Source organism: Mastigoproctus giganteus, chromosome 9 (genome assembly GCF_048544385.1).
Source record: "Mastigoproctus giganteus isolate SK-2022 chromosome 9, ASM4854438v1, whole genome shotgun sequence".
Lineage (NCBI taxonomy): Eukaryota > Metazoa > Arthropoda > Arachnida > Uropygi > Thelyphonidae > Mastigoproctus > Mastigoproctus giganteus.
The window spans coordinates 159,279,398-159,297,977 of NC_143583.1; the positions used below are offsets into that span (position 1 = coordinate 159,279,398).

Consider the following 18,580-nt stretch of genomic DNA (forward strand, 5'->3'; position numbering starts at 1 on the left):
AATAGTTTCAAGCTTCTTTCTGTTTACTGCTACTTTTGCTCTCGAATACCAAAAACACAAAAAATAAAAAAGAAAACTATTATTTTTTGGCCACCCGAATAATTATATTCGCTAACATCCATTATGTATTATGTGTGTGAGTTCTAGGGTAAAAATCCGAGTTACCGGGGTAAAGAAACCTTGCTATCTATGCCTGAGACTGACTAACTCAGCCACAGAGTGAAAATGCCCATAAAAGTTACATGACGGGATTCGAACCCAGACCTTTTCCACCCAGCGTGGAGAGAACGGTGATGATACCACTGTTCTATCTGTGCAGATGCTCTCGAATACCATATCCTTGCAGCACATTAGCATTAGCAAGGACTCATGATGCAAGAAAGCAAGCTTATATAGCATCAGCCAAAAAAAAAAAATAAACACACACACCCTTCTCACTTCACCCATCCACTTGCTCCAAATGTTTGTCTAGTTCTGCCTTGAATCTGTTTAAGCTATCAACTTCTACAACGACAGATGGAAGTTTGTTAACCAATAACCACCCGCTGGCTAAAGGCAAACTTCCCATATCTATCCTACAACTGTCTTTCCTCAATTTGAATTTATGCCCTCTCAGGCAATTATTCTGAGCAAGAGGAAAAATCCCGTAAGCATTGAGCATGCTCAAACCATTCAAGGCTTTATACGCTTCAATCAGATCACCTCGCAGGTGCCTAGTCTCCAGACACTGTAATTTGCAAAACTTAAGGTTTTCTTCACAAGAGCAACCCTTTGTTCCATTCACTAATCTTGTTGCCCTTCTCTGTACTCGTTCCATCAGCTCTACATCCTTCTTAAAATGAGGCCTCCAGACCTGTATACAGTATTCAATGTGTGGCCTGACCATTGCCTTATACAAGGGGATAATCACCTTGTTATCCCCGCTAGAAAAATTCCTGTATATCATTCACAAACCACGAGATACTCTTGCAGACCATCTGCGCTGCTCAGAAAACTTCATATCTGCCTGCACAATAACCCCAGGTCCTTTTCACTCTCTATCACTGTCAGTGTATTACCACACAGTTGATAGGTTACTCTGGGGTTGCTGTGTCACATATGCAGTACTTTACATTTGTCAATGTTAAACTTCATTTGCCACCTCTGAGCCCATCCACTCAACTTTTCTAGATATCCTGTTGCAGCAGCGTACTGCCATTAACAACCCTATCGACCTTACGTATCGTCTGCAAACTTGGACATTGTCTGATATACCATCATCAATATCATTAATGAATACAGAAAACAACAATGGACCCTGGGGGACTCCACTAATAACATTAGTCCATGAAGAGCAGTGTCCATTGATTACCAATCTCTGTCCTCTCCCACTCAACCATCCCTTGAGAATTTAAATACTATCTCAGCAATTTGCCTCCAATGCCACACTGCTCCAATTTTTTCGGCAGTCTTCCATGTGCAACAGTATCAAAAACCTTTTTAAGATCCAAATATATATCAAAATTATTCTTTGCATCCAGTTCCTTTGTGACTACATCATAGTATCCAATCAAATTGGTCAGACAAGACTTCTCCTTAACAAACCCATGCTGTGTCCAAGCTATAACTGAAGTCTTGTCTAGATGATCCTGCAATGCTTCTTTAACCAGTGCCTCCATTAATTTCCCTGGAACAGAAGTTAAACTAACAGGTCTGTAATTACCTGTCTCCCTTTGATCCTCCTTCTTGGATTGGGGTTACATTTGCACATCTCCCGTCCATATATACCTCTCCTGGTTCCAAGGAAGCTCTCATAATTATGGCTAAGGGTTTGCTTACCTCCTTTAATATAAATGGATATATTCCATCCACCCCAGGTGCCTTATGTTTATCTTCAACAATTTCTCCTCCACTTTACTCTCAGTTATTACAAGATTCTCTAGCTTACTGCCAGAGTTGAATACACCTCTGGCATTCCCCTCGCTGAATAACTCATGTGTGAATGTCGATGCAAAATATTCATTTAGTTTGTTAGCTACCTGAGCAGGATCATCAACAGTTGAACCATCAATATCAAGTGAACCTATCTCATTCATCCCCTTCCTTCTAGAGTTTACATAAGTAAAGAACTCTTTGCTGTTTTTTTTTTTTGCATCCTTTGCCAACGATTTCTCATAATCTGCCTTTGCCAGCCTAAGCTCCTTTGTGAGTTGGTTACAGACCAGCTTATATCTATCATAGCCTTCGGTGTTACCTGTTAATTTATATGTATCCCATACATGTCTAATTAGTTCATCTGACATCCATTTAGGCCTAAATCTTGAACAGTATTTCTTAGTTGGTGTGAAAAGCCTGGTAGCTTCCAAGATAAATTCTTTGAATGCTTCCCATTTTGAATTTGCTGTTGGTAACATCATCAGTTGGTCTCACTGTATAGAATTTAAATACTATCTCAGACCACCATTGTCACCTTTACGAAAGCAAAAATCTTCCCTTTACCCTTGATGGTAGTTACCGCTTTGAGTAAATCCCACTTCAGCACACTGTGATCACTGTCATGTAGAGGTTCCTTTATCTGCAGGTTCTTAATGCATGAAGAATCACTACTGATAATCAGATCAAGAGTATTACTCCCTATAGTTGCTTCCCAAACATGCTGCTGTAGAAAACAATCATCCAATAAATCCACAAAAGCCCTGGTAGTATGTAAGTAACCAACCCACAAATCCCAGTCAATCTCTGAGAAATTAAAATCCCCTATTATAAGACACTCTGATTTACTGGTTCACTCTATTTCTCTGCATAATTGCTCATTATACTCATCAGTTTCATTAAGCCTATAACACACACCTACTCTCATTTTTCCTTTCCCAGTGTTTATGTCACACCAAACAGACTCAACAGTGCATGGTCCACCAGCATCAATTGAATGCACTTCCTTAGATTTTGTGTTTCTTAACTAACGGCATAACCCCTCCTCCATTCCTGTCATGTCTATCCTTTCTGTACACATTGTACTCCCTAAATTCTAATTCTGCACTGCTTATGTGTGTGTGTGTGATACCACGTCCGTGATATACAAACAATATCTGCCTTCGATGTCTTCACTAGCATTTCAAACTCATCAAATTTATTAACTATTCTCCTAGCACTGGTGTTCATGCATACATGCACCTGATTCTACTCTTAGTTACCCTAATACAGCCCATGTATGTATTTACTTGTTCCACTATGACTACCAGCAGTCCTGGAAATCCCCATTGCCTTGCTTTCCAGGCTGCTGCTTAATTGCATTTCAAAAGCAGTGCAAGAATCACTTTCACCTCTGCCAAAGACTACTGTTAATCTATTAGTTTGTGTATCACCCGAAGCTAGTATGTAATCGCCGGTAGAAATACTGCTCTGTAGAACAGCGAGAAAGTGCGGTGGTTGAGGCCCCAATTCCACCCTGTAAAAGCTCCCCAGGGACTCATATCTGGTGAGTATGGGCTTGGCACACCCAGAGTCCTGAGCTGGATATCATCATTCTTCTCTTTCTTGGTGATTCCCTTCTACTTCTCTCTCTCTCTCTCAAAGGGTAATTCAGTTTTTTTTGGCCTGTCTGCAGCATAAGTTTCAGACTTCCTTGCACCACATTGCTAATAATAATAATAATAATAATAATAAAAATAATAATAAACTGTGGTGACCAAGACTTAGTTGCTTAACTTTGTCTGCAAGTGTTTCAAATGTGGGAGTAATGTAAGTGCTGACTCGAGGATTATTCCTAGATATTTCAATTAAAAATAAATGATTATTTATTTCTAATTGAAATATCTAGTAATTTATTTTTATTTATTTATTTTATTTTTATTCTATTTATTTATTTTATTTTATTTTTTTATTATTTTTTTTTTTTTGCAGGCTTCTGTAGCGGGCACCCTTTGGTCTAGCTTTTTTATCTTTTATATTTTTCTATTTTCTATTTATTTATTATATATATATTTTTGAAGGCTTCTGTAGTAGGCACCCTGGGAACACGATTGCAGGCACCCTTTGGTCTAGCCTTTCTACCATTGGGTGTGGGATTTCTGTGCTGTAATAGAACTGTGCACTTCACGACAGGCACCAGGCAGCAGTTGCCCTGGTATCGGCTGCTACCTGGAGGCTAGGTGGGCTGGATACAACATAAACACACACTTATACACAACATAAATATTACACTTTTTTTTTTCTTCCAGACCCGTGGTAATTTCAATTTGCATATTACAAAGAATAAAATTAGGTGGAATTAAGCTAATGTCTAGGGGCCACCAAACACTATATGTATACATATAACACATATATAGATATTTCAATTCAGTAGTGAAATGTATTGTGGTCTCGTCTTATCTTAATTTGTAGGCATCTTCTGAGGGAGCCTTTGAGTAAGATGGAATTAGTCTTCATTGGAGAGATTTGAAGATTATGATCCTCTGCCCAGTTTTGTAATATCGAGAGAGGCTGATTTGCAGAATTTTCTAGTTGTGCTCTGGAGTCTGCAGACATAGTGAGGATCAGATCATCTGCATAAGTCTGGGAGATAACTTCATTCGTGTTAGTGGTCAAGAAGTCGTCAAATACAACATTCCAAAGGAGCAGTCCCTGTAAACCTGGCGTTTGATTCTGCAGTATGGTGTATTGATATTTATTTCTCTGGCTGTGAGGTAGCTTCTTATGGTGTTATAGACGTTTCCGGGAAGATAGGCACATCATAGACAGCTGAGGACTCTCAGCCACCAGAGTGAGTCGAATGCCCTAGAAAAGTCTATGGCAATAATCAGGAAATATTTTCTATTGAAGTTTGTGGCAGTTGTAAGGATATTCTGGAGTGCATCAAATGTTGAGCATTCTTGTTTGAAACAATATTGACTTGTAGAGGATAAATTTGCTGAATTATAATGTACTATAATTCTACTGTGTAGGAGGTATTCGAAAATCTTTCTTAGCACAGATAACAGGGAAATCGGTCTATATGAAGATCGGATTTCTGGAGGCTTGGTTGGGTTTTTAAGAATCAGGCATATGTTAGCTGTCTTCCAATCAGAGTATTGGAAGACAGGTAACTCCTGTCTGCAGGCAGTGATTGAACAGGTCGAGGATGAGGTATGGGATATACTCCACAGTCTTCCTTATAATCTCTGGTTCAAGTAGGTCTGGTCCTGGACATTTACTGTTGTGGAGTCTACTAGTTGCTGTGTGCAGCTCCTCATGAAGAAGGGTGGCTCTTCGTGTTCTTGACTGTATATACTGTTGTCTTGGCAGAGTTGCTGTTGTTGACTTGTGCTAGGTTGGATAATTGTATGCAAAGTGTTATTGATGGATCTGTCCCATGAGGTTGTTATGTTACCTTGCAGGGTTATTGTTGCTGTCATTACCTTCCGTCTGGGGGAGTTTGTTGGTGATTTTGTAGACTACACCCCACGGATCAGTGTTTCCGGTGGTGGAAATTAGGTGTTCTCATGACATTTGTTTGCGTTTCCTGATGATAGCTGTGTATATATTTCTGGTCTCTCTGTATTGCTGGTGGAGGGCCTCCACCTCTGCAGCAGGCCAGGATCGTCACACTCGTTGGAAGACTCTTCTTTGGGAGTTTACTTCTCACCGGAGATGCTGGAGTTCTGGGCACCGCCACAGAACAGCACCAGGAATGGGTTTTCCTAGGAATAGTGCAGTTGCTAGCTTCTGTAATTATATTTGTGACTTTTCTCTGGTAGGCATCAGGATCAGTGGGATGGTAATTATTAACCTGAAGTTGCTGGGCTAAAGAGTGAAGCTTCTCTGCAAAAAGGTCCCATTTTTCTCTGGAGATGGCGTACCTGTGATGGGTGAATCTTGGAGTTGGGATTCTATCCAAGGATCTTATCTGGTATGGTATGGTCCTGTGGTGTGAGGTGGTCCAGGAATCCTGGACCGCCCAGCCCACGATGAAGTTTGATATATTTGGGAATTTGCGAGGAGATCTTCTAGTCTTTGGCCATTCCTGCAGCCATGCCTGTCAACGGTAGTGCTGAACGAGGCAGGTGACCTGCAGTTGACGTTGCTGGCATCTCACAGACATCACACAATTAATGGAGTGGAGTACAAGAAACATACATTTGGATATGCTTGTGTGGCATCAGTCAAGCTATCAAACAAAAAAATTAAAAGTATGTGAAAAAATTTAAAATTAAACTAAGTGAAAATAGACAATACTGTATAATCATTTAAAGAATACTGGCAAGGAAAGGTACTTAGGATTTAATTTTATTCCTGAATAAAAAATATAAAAAAAATTAAAAAGTGGTGCCTGTTATACATCAAACCAATGTTGAATGGGTAATAATTACAAAAGCAAAAATTATGCTTATGCAGAATTTTATCTCAGTAGTCTCAGACATGCCAGCGATTGCTATTCGACGATCACAGTTCTATGATTTTAGTACAAATACTTCTAAACAAACCTCATATTTAAAAAATAACGCACATTTTTAATTTATAAATAGTTAACCATTTATTGTATTTACTGAGGTAACTATGGCAATAGAACACATGATGTAATTGGATATGGGATGGGATATTTTTAGATGGGTTGCAGAAGGCTGTTTCACTGTGGCAGCAGTGTGTGTTTGAAGAGCACTACAGCATTTATTGTAATAAAGGTTCCTTCTGAGAAGAGAGGGTAATTCTTTTGGAAAACTGCTTGCAGGAATGCATTCATAAATGAGGCTTATATTTTTTAATTTTTTTATTATATATATTTTTTTTTATGAAAACCGCAAACACGAGAGGTATTTTAATCTATAGTACGGTTAATCTATAGTACATGCATGAGCTGAAGGTTGAGAAGATGAAAGAAGAAACTTGTTGATATTAGACTTGAATTTCTGTAGATTTTAATTTTCAGAAAATACATATGAAGGAAAGTTGCTCCAGAAAATGGAAGTTTAATGAATAAATAAGGAAGAAGAAAAGTTGGTTCTGAGTGTTTGAAGTTGGACAGTAAAAGGACATTGACTGGTTGTGGCATGTCTGCGGTCTGCTTTGGAAGGGAGAGAGAGAGAGAGAGAGAGAGAGAGAGAGAGAGAGAATTACTGAAGTAAATTCAGAAGAACAGTGCCCATGGAAGTATCAATAGAAAAGGCATGCAGCAGAAAGAGAACATCTGTGAGGCAGAGAGTGGAGAGACTCTGTTAGAGATGAATCATTAAAGAGGGCTGTTTGTTTGTTATTTGGTTTTTAGGAACATTAGCAACTAAGGCCATATTGCTCCGGGGATATGCGGTGGTCATTCCCTGACCTTTCCGCATCATCCATATTTGGTGGTGATGGGCTCAAACCCCAGTCTAATCAAGAAGCGTGTGCTACGCACTGCTACTCTTTCCCACCTGGCTACGCAGGCGCCTTTAAAGAGGGCTGTTAGGCCCTCTTTTGAATGGAATCTAGAAGGATGAGAGAGGTTTTGGGGACACTGCCCCAGATGTGGGAACAATATTCCATGGTAGGGCAGCTGTTTGGAAGAAAAGAACTGCCAAGAGCGAAACAGAAAACCCAGTTTTTTAGATGCATAGGAACCAATATTTGTAAAGTACTTATACCAAGAGAGAGAGAGAGAGATTAGAAGTCCAGGCAATCCCCAATAGAGATATATGATCTTGCCTAGAAATCTAAGTGTCATTAAAGATAAGCATAGGAGAGGAGGAATCCTTTTTGCGTCGAGATATAAGGCAGGACTGAGTTTTAGAAGGACTGAAATCAACTAAGTTATCTTTGCCCCACTGGAGAATTACCTGAAGATCAGCATTTAAGGAATTGGTAGTGAATATTTGAGAAGTTGAAGCTGTTTGTGCAGGGCAAGATTTCTCAAATTGAAAGGTGAAATGCAATGTGCTATCATCAGCAAACTATGGATAGGATATCCAGTCAATGGAAGAAGGTCATCAATATACAAGAGGAAAAGAGTGAAAGAATGAACTGAACCTTGGGGAACACAAGCATTACCGGAGAAGTTAGAGGACAGAGAGTCATCTACCATCACCTGCAGTGAATGGTCAGAGAGAAAACTGAATACCCAATTATAAAAACAGTTGACAAACCATAAGATAGAAGCTTATTTAGAAGACCTTTATGCCAAACACGATCAAAAGCCTTTGAAATATCAAGAGAAACTGCTCAAGTTTCACCAAACTTTAACATTTAATCTGTCCATAGTTGAGTAACACGAACCATAATATCACCAGTGGATCAACACCGACAGAGTCCATACTGGCAATCATTGATCAGATGGAAGGTTTCTAGATAGTTTAAGAGTTGGCAGTTAATTGATTTCTCCATTACTTTAGAAAGAGTGGAAGTAAGTGTAATGGGATGATAATTGGATGGGAGGAATCTGTCTCCCTTTTTAGGAACTGGCTGGATATGAGCCAATTTCCAAGCAGAAAGGAAAACACCTTTGGAATAAGAAAGAGAAAAAAGGTGACACAGAATAGGAGTAAGTTCAGGAGCACAGGTTGTGAGAACAAGTGGAGAAATACCATCAGGACCTGGAGCTTTCTTAGTATTGAAATTATTCAAAATCCTTTAGACATCCTTTTAATGGAAGACCACGAGAGGCATTGAATGGAATGTACTGGGAATTGTAGGAAGTGGTTTACCAAGATCATCAATACATGAGTTGGAAGAAACATAGGATGCTAGTAGATCAGCTTTATCTTTGGCTGAAGTGGTAATAGAATCATCTGGTTTTGACAGAGGTGGGAACAGGGATGGGCAAAAGTTGTCGCCAATAGCTGTGGCAAGAGACCAGAATGCTTGACTACCATTTGGGCAAAAAGCAAGTTTTCTACTCTTAGCCTGTTTGAAATATAATTTGGACTGATTAATAACTGCTTTACAATTATGAAGCTTTGCTGTAGCAGAAAATGAACCTGGAGATTTGGATTAATTGCAACATGCAACATTTTTATCTTGAACTCTTAGCACATTTATTGGAAAACCAAGGTTAACATAAAGGATGAGTTTTAAGGTGGAGTGTGGAATAAAGGATTTCATCCCTACAAGAATAATTTCACTGGCATGAGCTCAGCAAATATTGACATCAGAAGATTGGAAACAGTAATCCTACCAAGGAGTGTAGAAAGAAAATCTTCCCACAAGCATTCTATTTTGCATTCTTGGTTGAGAATGGCTACAAGAGACCATCACCAAGTTGCGATCTGAGGTGTCTAGAGGATCATTCACCTCGATAATACTTAGAAGGGTTGTTTGTGAGAGAAAGATCAAGCGTGTTGGCTGCGTGGTTAGATTGTCTGGTATTCTGGAAAGTAAATGAACAATATATGCAAGGTCATTAGTAATTGAAAAAGCATCAGGCTTATGCAAATGCCCCACATACTCAGGACAAATTGAAGCAAATTTCCAGTACATTCTGTAACTGTTATAATTATATTCTGTATTTGATTTTATTAACTTTTTTTTTAATACAATCTGGGTTGTACTGTAAATGGATAACCTTTACAATACAGGGTTATCCAATTAAACTGCAACAGTGCTTTCAAATTTTATAAGAACTTCATACTTCTTTTAAAAGGCAAATGAAAGGATTCTGGTCTCATTAATAATAATAACTATTTGGACCTGAAAATGAGATATTTAAAACTAGTTTTATACATACATAGTTAACATCTGTGGTCATATGAGATGAGACCTATATGCCTCCATCAAAAATTTGATTCCTGACCTTGTCCTCCATGACAGTATGTGGTTTTACCACTTGTCACTCATTTGGAGAGGTCTGGTTTGAGTCACATCATAAATTGAAGAATTTCTGAAGGCCTCTTCAATAGTAATTATAGTTATACAGTCTCAGGAGGGGTTTTCCCTATGAGTTATTCCAGGATTTTCAGCCTATCATTCAATGTACAAACATAACATAGTGGTGCAATATGGCCTAAGTTGCTGACATGCTGTAAAATCTAACTATTGACAACCTTCTTGGAAGTCTACCAAGTTTTCCACACAATTAGAGACAACTTAGAATTGAGTAGCAAATTCTTCAGGAAATGGAAATTTTCTGTGAAGAAACAAGTGGGTGGGAATCAAATACGACTCTTCACTGTCGATGAGAGAGAGAGAGAGAGAGAGAGAGAGAGAGAGAGAGAGAGAGAGAGAGAGAGAGAGAGAGAGAGAGAGAGAGAGAGAGAGAGCTATAGAACAAAAGCAGAAGTGTATTTAAGTTCTATATTTTATTATTTCTTTAAATTAGATCATGTGTGTTAAGTGAAGAGAAATTTAAATGACATTAACTTGTCATAGTAAGGGTTTTAATAGTCTCTTTTATAGCACTTATATCGCTAGGTTGTGTTCTGCAACATCCTCCAATCCATGTAGCACCATTCTCAATCCAATCTTTTACAAAGCTGCATAAAGGTCTGCAGGATTCTTTTCCAAACCAACTGAAAAGAAAACAAATAACAATTCATACATTCATGTATATATCCATTTTACATATATCAATCATAATAATATTACTATTATCCCTTCACTGGTGAGGTTATGAGATGCTTTTTCTGTCCCATCACTTACCATATATGCTTCTAACTGTGCTATCTTTTGTTTACTTATAAGTTAGGGTGGATGGGTGCAGAGGCTTTGAGAGACACTGTTACTGTCAGATGAATTCCAAATTTCTGTGTGACTGCACATTATCATATCTAAATTTGAAAATAAGCTATGGAGGTTATAATGTTAATTTACATAAGTTTTTCATTTTAAGCCTGAACTAACCCTATGAACAACAAGCTAAACCTCTGTGGTACTACTATTCAATACAAGGGAGTAGAAAATTCTCATCATTTGGTGCAACACTACTGAAGACTGATTACTGAAGGTACCATGTGGTACCACTCTGATTACTGAAGGTATCATGTGGCTAATACTCATGGTCTCCAGAGGGAAGTTTTACTGTTTTCTTGTCTTTTCTACTAAACCCCAGGGGCTCACATCTGGTGAGTATGAGCTTGGCACACCCAGGGTCCTGAGCTGGATATCATCATTCTTCTCTTCCTTGGTGATTCTCTTTTTTTTTTTTTTGGCTGGTGCAGCAAAAGCCTCAGTTTTCCTTGAGCCATATGACTACCAATGATAATGATAATAATATCAGCAGTGATGTCTTCTAAGTTATGAGAGCCATTATGGTGGGACTCGATGTTTCTTACATTCTGAGTATTAATTTTTAAAACATATTAATAATTAAAAAGACACTTCAGGATCAGCTGGAAAATTGATGCATGTGTATGCACATGCATATGTGTAGGGAGGGACTCTATCACTGTCGATGAGAGTGGTAGAGTCCTCCACTACAACATGAAAAAATATATCTGAAAATTTTATTACAACATAGTTAAAGTTTCTTTTCCCTTAGTGGGTTATGAATACTCAAACTAATGCTGGAACAGGTACAAATGAGATCGGCAAGGGGAACAAAGGGGTGCTCTTACCAAAAGAGGCTTCAGTTCTGAAAATTGCAGCATCTAGAGACTAGGCACCTGTGAAGTAATCGGATTGAGGTGTTAAAGGCTTTGACTGGCTTCAGCAAACTTAGTGCAGATGGAATACTTCCTCTTGCTCAGACTATTCACATGAGGGGGGCATAAACTCAAATTGAGGAAGGATGGTTGCAGAATAAATGTGTGGAAGTTTGCCTGCATTCAATGGGTGGATGATTGTTGGAACAAGGTTCCATCCGTTGTGGAAGTGGATGGTTTGAATAAATTCAAGGAAGAACTAAACAAACTATTGGAGTGTATAGATAAGTGAAATTTTTTTTTGGTTTTTTGCTGATGCTGTGCAAGTTTGCTTTCTTGTATCATTTGCCACTACTAATACTAATAGAGAACATATCTGGGAGAAAATCTGAGAACAGAGAAGAAAAATGCATGGGATGCATATAAATTATCAAGCGACTCAGAAGCATATGGCAGATATAAGTTAATCTGTAATCAGGTCACAAAGGAGGTTCGGCAGGCGAAGGCAGATTACGAGAAATCCTTGGCAAAAGGTGCTAAGAAAAACAGCAAGGATTTCTTTACTTATATAAACTCTAAAAGGAAGGGGATGAATCTGATCGGTCCACTTGACATCGATGGTTCGACTGTTGGTTTGAAAATGGCAGAAGGTTATCAAATTGTAGCAAGATACTTAACGATTTTGTAATAACCGAGAGCAAAGTGGAAGAGAAATTGTTGAAGTTAAACGTAAGAAAAGCACCTGGGGTGGATGGGATCTATCCAGTTATATTAAAGGAGATGGCAAAGCAACTAAGCAAACCCTTAGCCATAATTATGAGAGCATCCTTGGACTCAGGGGAGGTTCCCACGGACTGGAGATGTGCAAATGTATCCCCAATTCACAAAGGAGGATCGAAGGGTGACACGAGTAATTACAGACCAGTTAGTTTAACTTCTGTTCCGGGTAAAATAATGGAGTCGCTGGTTAAGGATGCATTGCAGGATCATCTAGACAAGACTGCAGCAATAATTCAGACACAGCATGGGTTTGTTAAGGGAAAGTCTTGTCTGACAAATTTGATAGGATATTATGATGTGGTTACAAAGGAACTGGATGCGAAAAATAATTTTGATATCATATATTTGGATTTCAGGAATGCTTTTGACACTGTTGCGCATTGAAGACTATTGTACAAATTGGAGCAGAATGGTATTAAGGATAAGTTGCTACAATGGATAAAAGGATGGTTAAGTGCTAGAAGACAGAGGGTGGTAATCAATGGGTGCTGCTCTTCTTGGAGTAATGTTATTAGTGGAGTCCCACAGGGTTCGGTGTTAGGTCCACTGTTGTTTTGTATATTTATCAATGATATTGATGAAGGTATATCAGGCTTAATGTCGAAGTTTGCAGATGATACAAAGGTTGGCAGGGTTGTTAATGACAGTAATGGCAGTGTGCTACTGGAACAGGATCTAGATAATTTGGGCAGATGGGCTAAGAAGTGGCAACTGAAGTTTAACCTTGACAAATGCAAAGTACTACATATGGGTAGAAGTAACCCCAGAGAAACGTACCAACTGTGTGGTACTACACTTAAGGTGGTAGAAAATGAAAAAGACCTGGGAGTAATTGTGCAGGCAGATATGAAGTTTTCTGAGCAATGCAGACAGGCTGCCAGGGCAGGTCATGGGGTTTTGTCAATGATATATAGGAATTTTGCTAGCAGGGAAAAGGAGGTCATTATCCCTCTGTATAAGGCAATGGTCAGGCCATGGCTTGAGTACTGCGTACAGGTCTGGAGGCCTCATTTCAGGAAGGATGTAGATTTACTTGAGCGTGTACAGAGAAGGGCAACAAGATTGGTGAGGGGAATGAAGGGATTCTCTTACCAAGAGAGGCTTAAGTTCTGCAAATTGCAGTGGCTGGAGACTAGGCACCTGCGCGGTGATCTGATTTAGGTATATAAGGCCTTGAATGGGTTGAGCACGCTGAATTCTGATGGGATCCTTCCACTTGTTCAGATTACGAATCTAAGGGGGCATAAATTCAAATTAAGAAAAGACAGATGTAGAATAGATGTGCGGAAATTTTCCTTTAGCCAGCGGGTGGTTAATTGCTGGAACAAACTTCCATCTGTCGTTGTGGAAGTTGATAGGTTGAATAAATTTAAGGAGGAACTGGACAGGCATTTGGAGGGAATGGTGTGATTTTTTTTTTTTTTGGCTGATGCTGCATAAGCTCATACATTTGCTTTCTTGCATCACATGCCACTACTACTACTACTACTATTTAAAAATTCACATCGCAAATATATAGAATATACAGAAATTAAATATATAAACTTTACTCAAAGGTTAAAAAACATTCCTGATGCTAACCTGAGTTTAGATAAAAAAATGGCAAAAACCTAATTTTAGTGGATGTAGAAAAAATAAATATCTGCAGAAAATGTCTATAATGAAAAGAAATTCAGAACCCCATGATGTATCCAAGGAGTTAAAGAGATAGTCAGAAAAATAAAAAATAAAAAATTAGTAGAAATTTCTGAAAAATAAAAAACTACTAAATCATAAAATATAGAGAAAAATTCAAGCAGTTAAAGAAAAATCTTACAGAGATTTTTGGAAAAATATGTAAAAGAAGTGTTGGAAAGGTGGAATATGAATTCAAGTAATCAAAAAGGAGTTGTCGCTTTTTGTTACATCACATTACATATACTCTTTCTAGTAAGCAGAGGCACTTGAGGGCAGGGCCGCCACAAGTGGGTAGGCAAGATAAGCATCGCTTACAGGCGCAGTTCAGGAGGGCGGAAAAAACTTTTTGACATACAAGTCGAACCTCTGTTTAATGAGCTTCTTTATAGAGAAAATTCTTATTTAGCAATTTTTTTTAAATTCCCCTTGGTAATTACATTTATAATAGTTTCAGTAGAATGAAGAAAATTTCCATATAATGAACAGATTATGAAAGACTACTGGGAATGCATTGTTCTCACCTGTACACTTGAGGCAACTGAGTCAATTAGTGCTACTGCTAAGCACAAATTATGAGCCAAAGAGATTACCATTCTGCAATTTATTGTTACTCTTAAAACCTATCTAACCACCTGTCCCACATACCCAGAAGTCACGCTGGTCATCTGATTGGTTTTAACCAATCAGATGACCAGTGTGACTTCCATCGTTTTTCTATATTCAACAACGCAGGCAAATAATTCATTTGAAATAAATAGAGACTACGTGAAATTGCAGACACGTTAATTTGCTTATCTGGATCTGTGTTTCATATTTATATTTTGCGGTTACAAAACTGTTTTCAAGTTCTTTGCCCTCAGGCAGGTTCAGGGCTCCATTGACACAATGCTTCTCTATCTTGTGCTATACTTTTAATTTCTACATAATTTCCTCTTATCATCCAATCCATCATTCCAATTCTCATTCTCCCAACAGTTCTCTTCCCACACATCTACCCCTCAATCCCTTTCGTCTACATGCTTTCTCTTCTCAATACATGTCCTATAAAGTTATTTTGTCTCCTTAATTCTGTACTAACGTTCTCTTTTCTACTTTCCTTAAAATCTCATTACACACTGTCCACCAATTTTACCCATCCTGTTCTCCTCCACACCCACATCTCAAAAGCCTCTAGGCGTCTGATCTCCTTTTTACCAGCGTCCATGTCTCGGAGCCATATAGTACAACAGACCATATTAATATTTTCACCATTTGCTTTCTTAATTCCTTCTTGAAATTTATTCTCAATAGTTCTTTTCAATTACCAAATGCCTCTTTGCAATTCTTGTTTTTATTTCTTCCAGGATTTTTTTCATTTTCTGTCATTATGCTTTCCAAGTATCTGTCGACCTGTTCCAATGTTATTCCATATTATATTAGCATTAGTAGAAGCATATTATGCAAGAAAGCAAGCTTATACAGCATCAGCAAAAAAAAAAAAAAAAAAACTTCCCATTTCACCCATCCATTCACTCCAAACGTTTGTTCCTTGAATTTATTTAAGCTATCAATTTACACAGCAGTAAATGGAAGTTTGTTTCAGCAATTAACCTGCTGGCTAAAGGCAAATTTCTGAGCTTTCTACAACTATCCTTCCTCAACATGAATTTATGCCCCCTCAGGTTTGTAATCTGAGCAAGAGGAAGAATCCTATCAGCATTGAGCCTACTCAAATCATTCAATACCTTAACACCTCAATCAGATCGCCTCGCAGGTGCCTAGTCTCCAGACACTGCAATTTGCAGAACTTAAGCCTTTCTTCGTAAGAGCACCGCTTTGTTCTCCTCACCAATCTTGTCCTTCTCTGGACTCGTTCTAGCAACTCAACATCCTTCCTAAAATGAGGCCTCCAGACCTGTATACACTACTCAAGGTGTGGCTGACCATTGCCTTATACAAGGGGGTAATCACCTCCTTATTCCTGCTAGCAAAATTCCTGTATATCATTGAGAACACTCCATGACCTCTGGCAGCCTGTCTGCACTGCTCAGAAAACTTCATATCTGACTCCACAGTTACCCATAAGTCTCTTTCATTCTCCATTACCCTGAGTGTAACATCACCCAGTTGGCACATTTGTCTGGGGTTACTGCTACCCATATGCAAGAAATATTTAAAATATTTCATAATATTCAGAATTTAAAAAAAATTATCATATGATGATTTATTAAATCATTGAAAAGATTTACATAATTAAATTAAGTGACATTGATTGTAATGAGTCTGATATTGATGGTTTAGCATTATTTGAAGAACTTAAGAGTACTGTACTTCAAATTTATATTAAAGATAATATTACTCCATTTTAAGTGTTACAATATATTTTTAAAAATGATTTTACAGATTCTTTTCCAAATTTAGTAGTTGCATTAATAATTTATGCAAATGAGGGGAAAAAAGGGGTGCTCTTACCAAGGATAGCTTAAGTTCTGCAAACTGCAGCGTCTGGAGACTAAGCTCCTGCGAGGTGGTCTGATTGAGGTATATAAGGCCTTGAATGGGTTGAGCAGGCACAATGTGTTGTAGTTCTTTTATTTTTCAATAAATTAATTAATAATTATTTCTGCCTTATTTTATTTTTTAATCGAAATATTTTGGGGTGGCAAATTTGATTTTGCTTATTGGCAGCATATAGGGTTCCAACAGCCCTGCTTGAGGGTGCAATGTAGTAAGAAAGAATGGGATGAATGAAATAAATGAATGGATGAGAGCAGAAGAATTTGTATGATAGTACTGGGTGCTGAGTGAATGTGATAGTGTAATAGTAGTAATTGTGGTAAAAGAGAATGGATGTGAGTTATGGTGAATGAGAGTGGCCCAGTATGGAAGCAAAAGAGAGTGACTTAGTGTTATGGTAAAAGGGAGTGGGTGAAGGAATACAATAGCAATGTTCTCCCCAGAAAATTTTTCCAGCTGGGTGGCATTATGAAGTAGCTGGGTGGGGAAGTGCAATGCTTTTCATAGTATGTTTGAATTAATATTGATTGTGATCAGTGAGCAGTACCATAAGGTATTGCAAAAATTGCTTAAATTTTAGCCGGAAGGTCAGTTAAATTCACCGGGCGGTGTGCCCATTCGATAGGTCCTGGGGAGAACACTGCAATAGGGTGAATGAAAAGACAATTATTATACATTTATTTTAGTAATAAGTATTAACCTTAATTGAACTTAGTTACTAACAACACCAACACATCCACTACATACCTCCATGGCATACAAGGCACAGTCAGGGCTGCACCTTAACCGAAAAGAATAGTAAGCTGAGGTGCCTGGGAGTGCAGTGCAGAAAGAAAGGAACTGAATATGTGGAATGAATATCTGAACAAATGAATGGTAGTATGTGTGTGAGTGTGAAAGAAAATACCTTTATATTTTTTAGTGAAACCTATAGACCATTATTTACTAACCACTTATTAATTTATAAATTTTTATGTTATGCATGCCTTACTTTAAATTACATTACACACCATTGCATTCCTCCCTGGTGTGTGAAGGAAGATGGATGAGAAGGAAAAAAATTATAATAGAAAATGTAAGAAAAAATTATAAAGACAGAATGAAAGCAGAGTAAAAGAGAGGTATTCGGGTAATAAATTGTCTCTCCTACTCCCTACTGGATACACTGATGGGCATATGGCTCCATGCTCATCCAAGCAGACACCATGCCATAGCTACTTAGCCAGTGTGGTTTGGGGATGCTGACACTGGTCAGTAGGGATTGACCCCTGGCCAGTAAGTGTAAAGTGTGTTTAGGGTCAAACAGCACCAGGGGTTCCCCCCATCTCCGCATAACATACATTCTGGGTGTGAAACAGAACACTGTCAATGTCAGAGATTTAAAAGCGTGTGGACCTTGGGGAGTCTAATGTCGCATACCACTGTTCTTCTGGCCCAGTGGTGCGCAAACTTATTTCGCTGGCAATCCCCTGTATTAAATAAAAAATTAATGCGACCCCTCAATGTAAACCCCAAGGTAGAATGAACAGGTTTTTTTAGAAGAAAAATGGCATTTTATAAATTATGTAGTAGAAAATTTTATTCGAGTACTGAGAAAGGAATAAAAACATTGTTTCCTTTTTAATTTACACGTCAAAATAATTGTTTAATATTTTAATTGAATACAGCAGAAACAACAAATCAAATTCTTATTCTTCAATTAAGATTACAAAACAATAAAAAAATGAACAATTACAAAAAAAAACAATAAGAAGGATGAGCCTGGATAAGCGATAATATTCGGTCCATATTTGGCGCAATGTTTGAAATTACTAATCTCATGGCATCTTCTGGATCAAGTCTGGAACGCTGTTTTGTCATTATAGCTATTAATTTTGAGAAACCAACCTCATGTAAATATGTAGACCCGAAAGGTAGCAAGGTTTGTATCGCCAATTTTGATAATTCTGGATACTTGTCTCGAAAAGAATGCCAAAAATTTTCCCAAGTAGTCTTGAAAACAGCATGTAATGTAATGCTTCGTCAGATGACAGGTCAATGAGATCTTCCTTTTGCTGAATTCCTTCCTTTATAATTCATAAAATAAAATAAATAATTTTGGGACATGAAGAAATATCAAATGCAAA

General features: G+C 38.0%; 1 protein-coding gene across 4 annotated transcripts in view; it reads right to left on the reverse strand.

Moving 5' to 3' along the window:
• Positions 1–6,040: 6,040 nt before the first annotated feature.
• LOC150080843 (uncharacterized) overlaps positions 6,041–18,580 on the reverse strand; it is a 133,918-nt gene continuing 121,378 nt past the window's right edge. For 3 of the 4 annotated variants that reach the window (XM_090381960.1, XM_090381962.1, XM_090381961.1), the window contains exon 8: positions 10,179–10,430. In XM_090381960.1, coding sequence (XP_090238086.1) covers positions 10,277–10,430 — 154 coding nt within the window. In that variant the 3' untranslated portion in view covers positions 10,179–10,276. Of the gene's footprint in view, positions 6,125–10,178; positions 10,431–18,580 lie in introns of those variants that run through there. The other variant, XM_090381964.1, reaches the window with a different exon arrangement.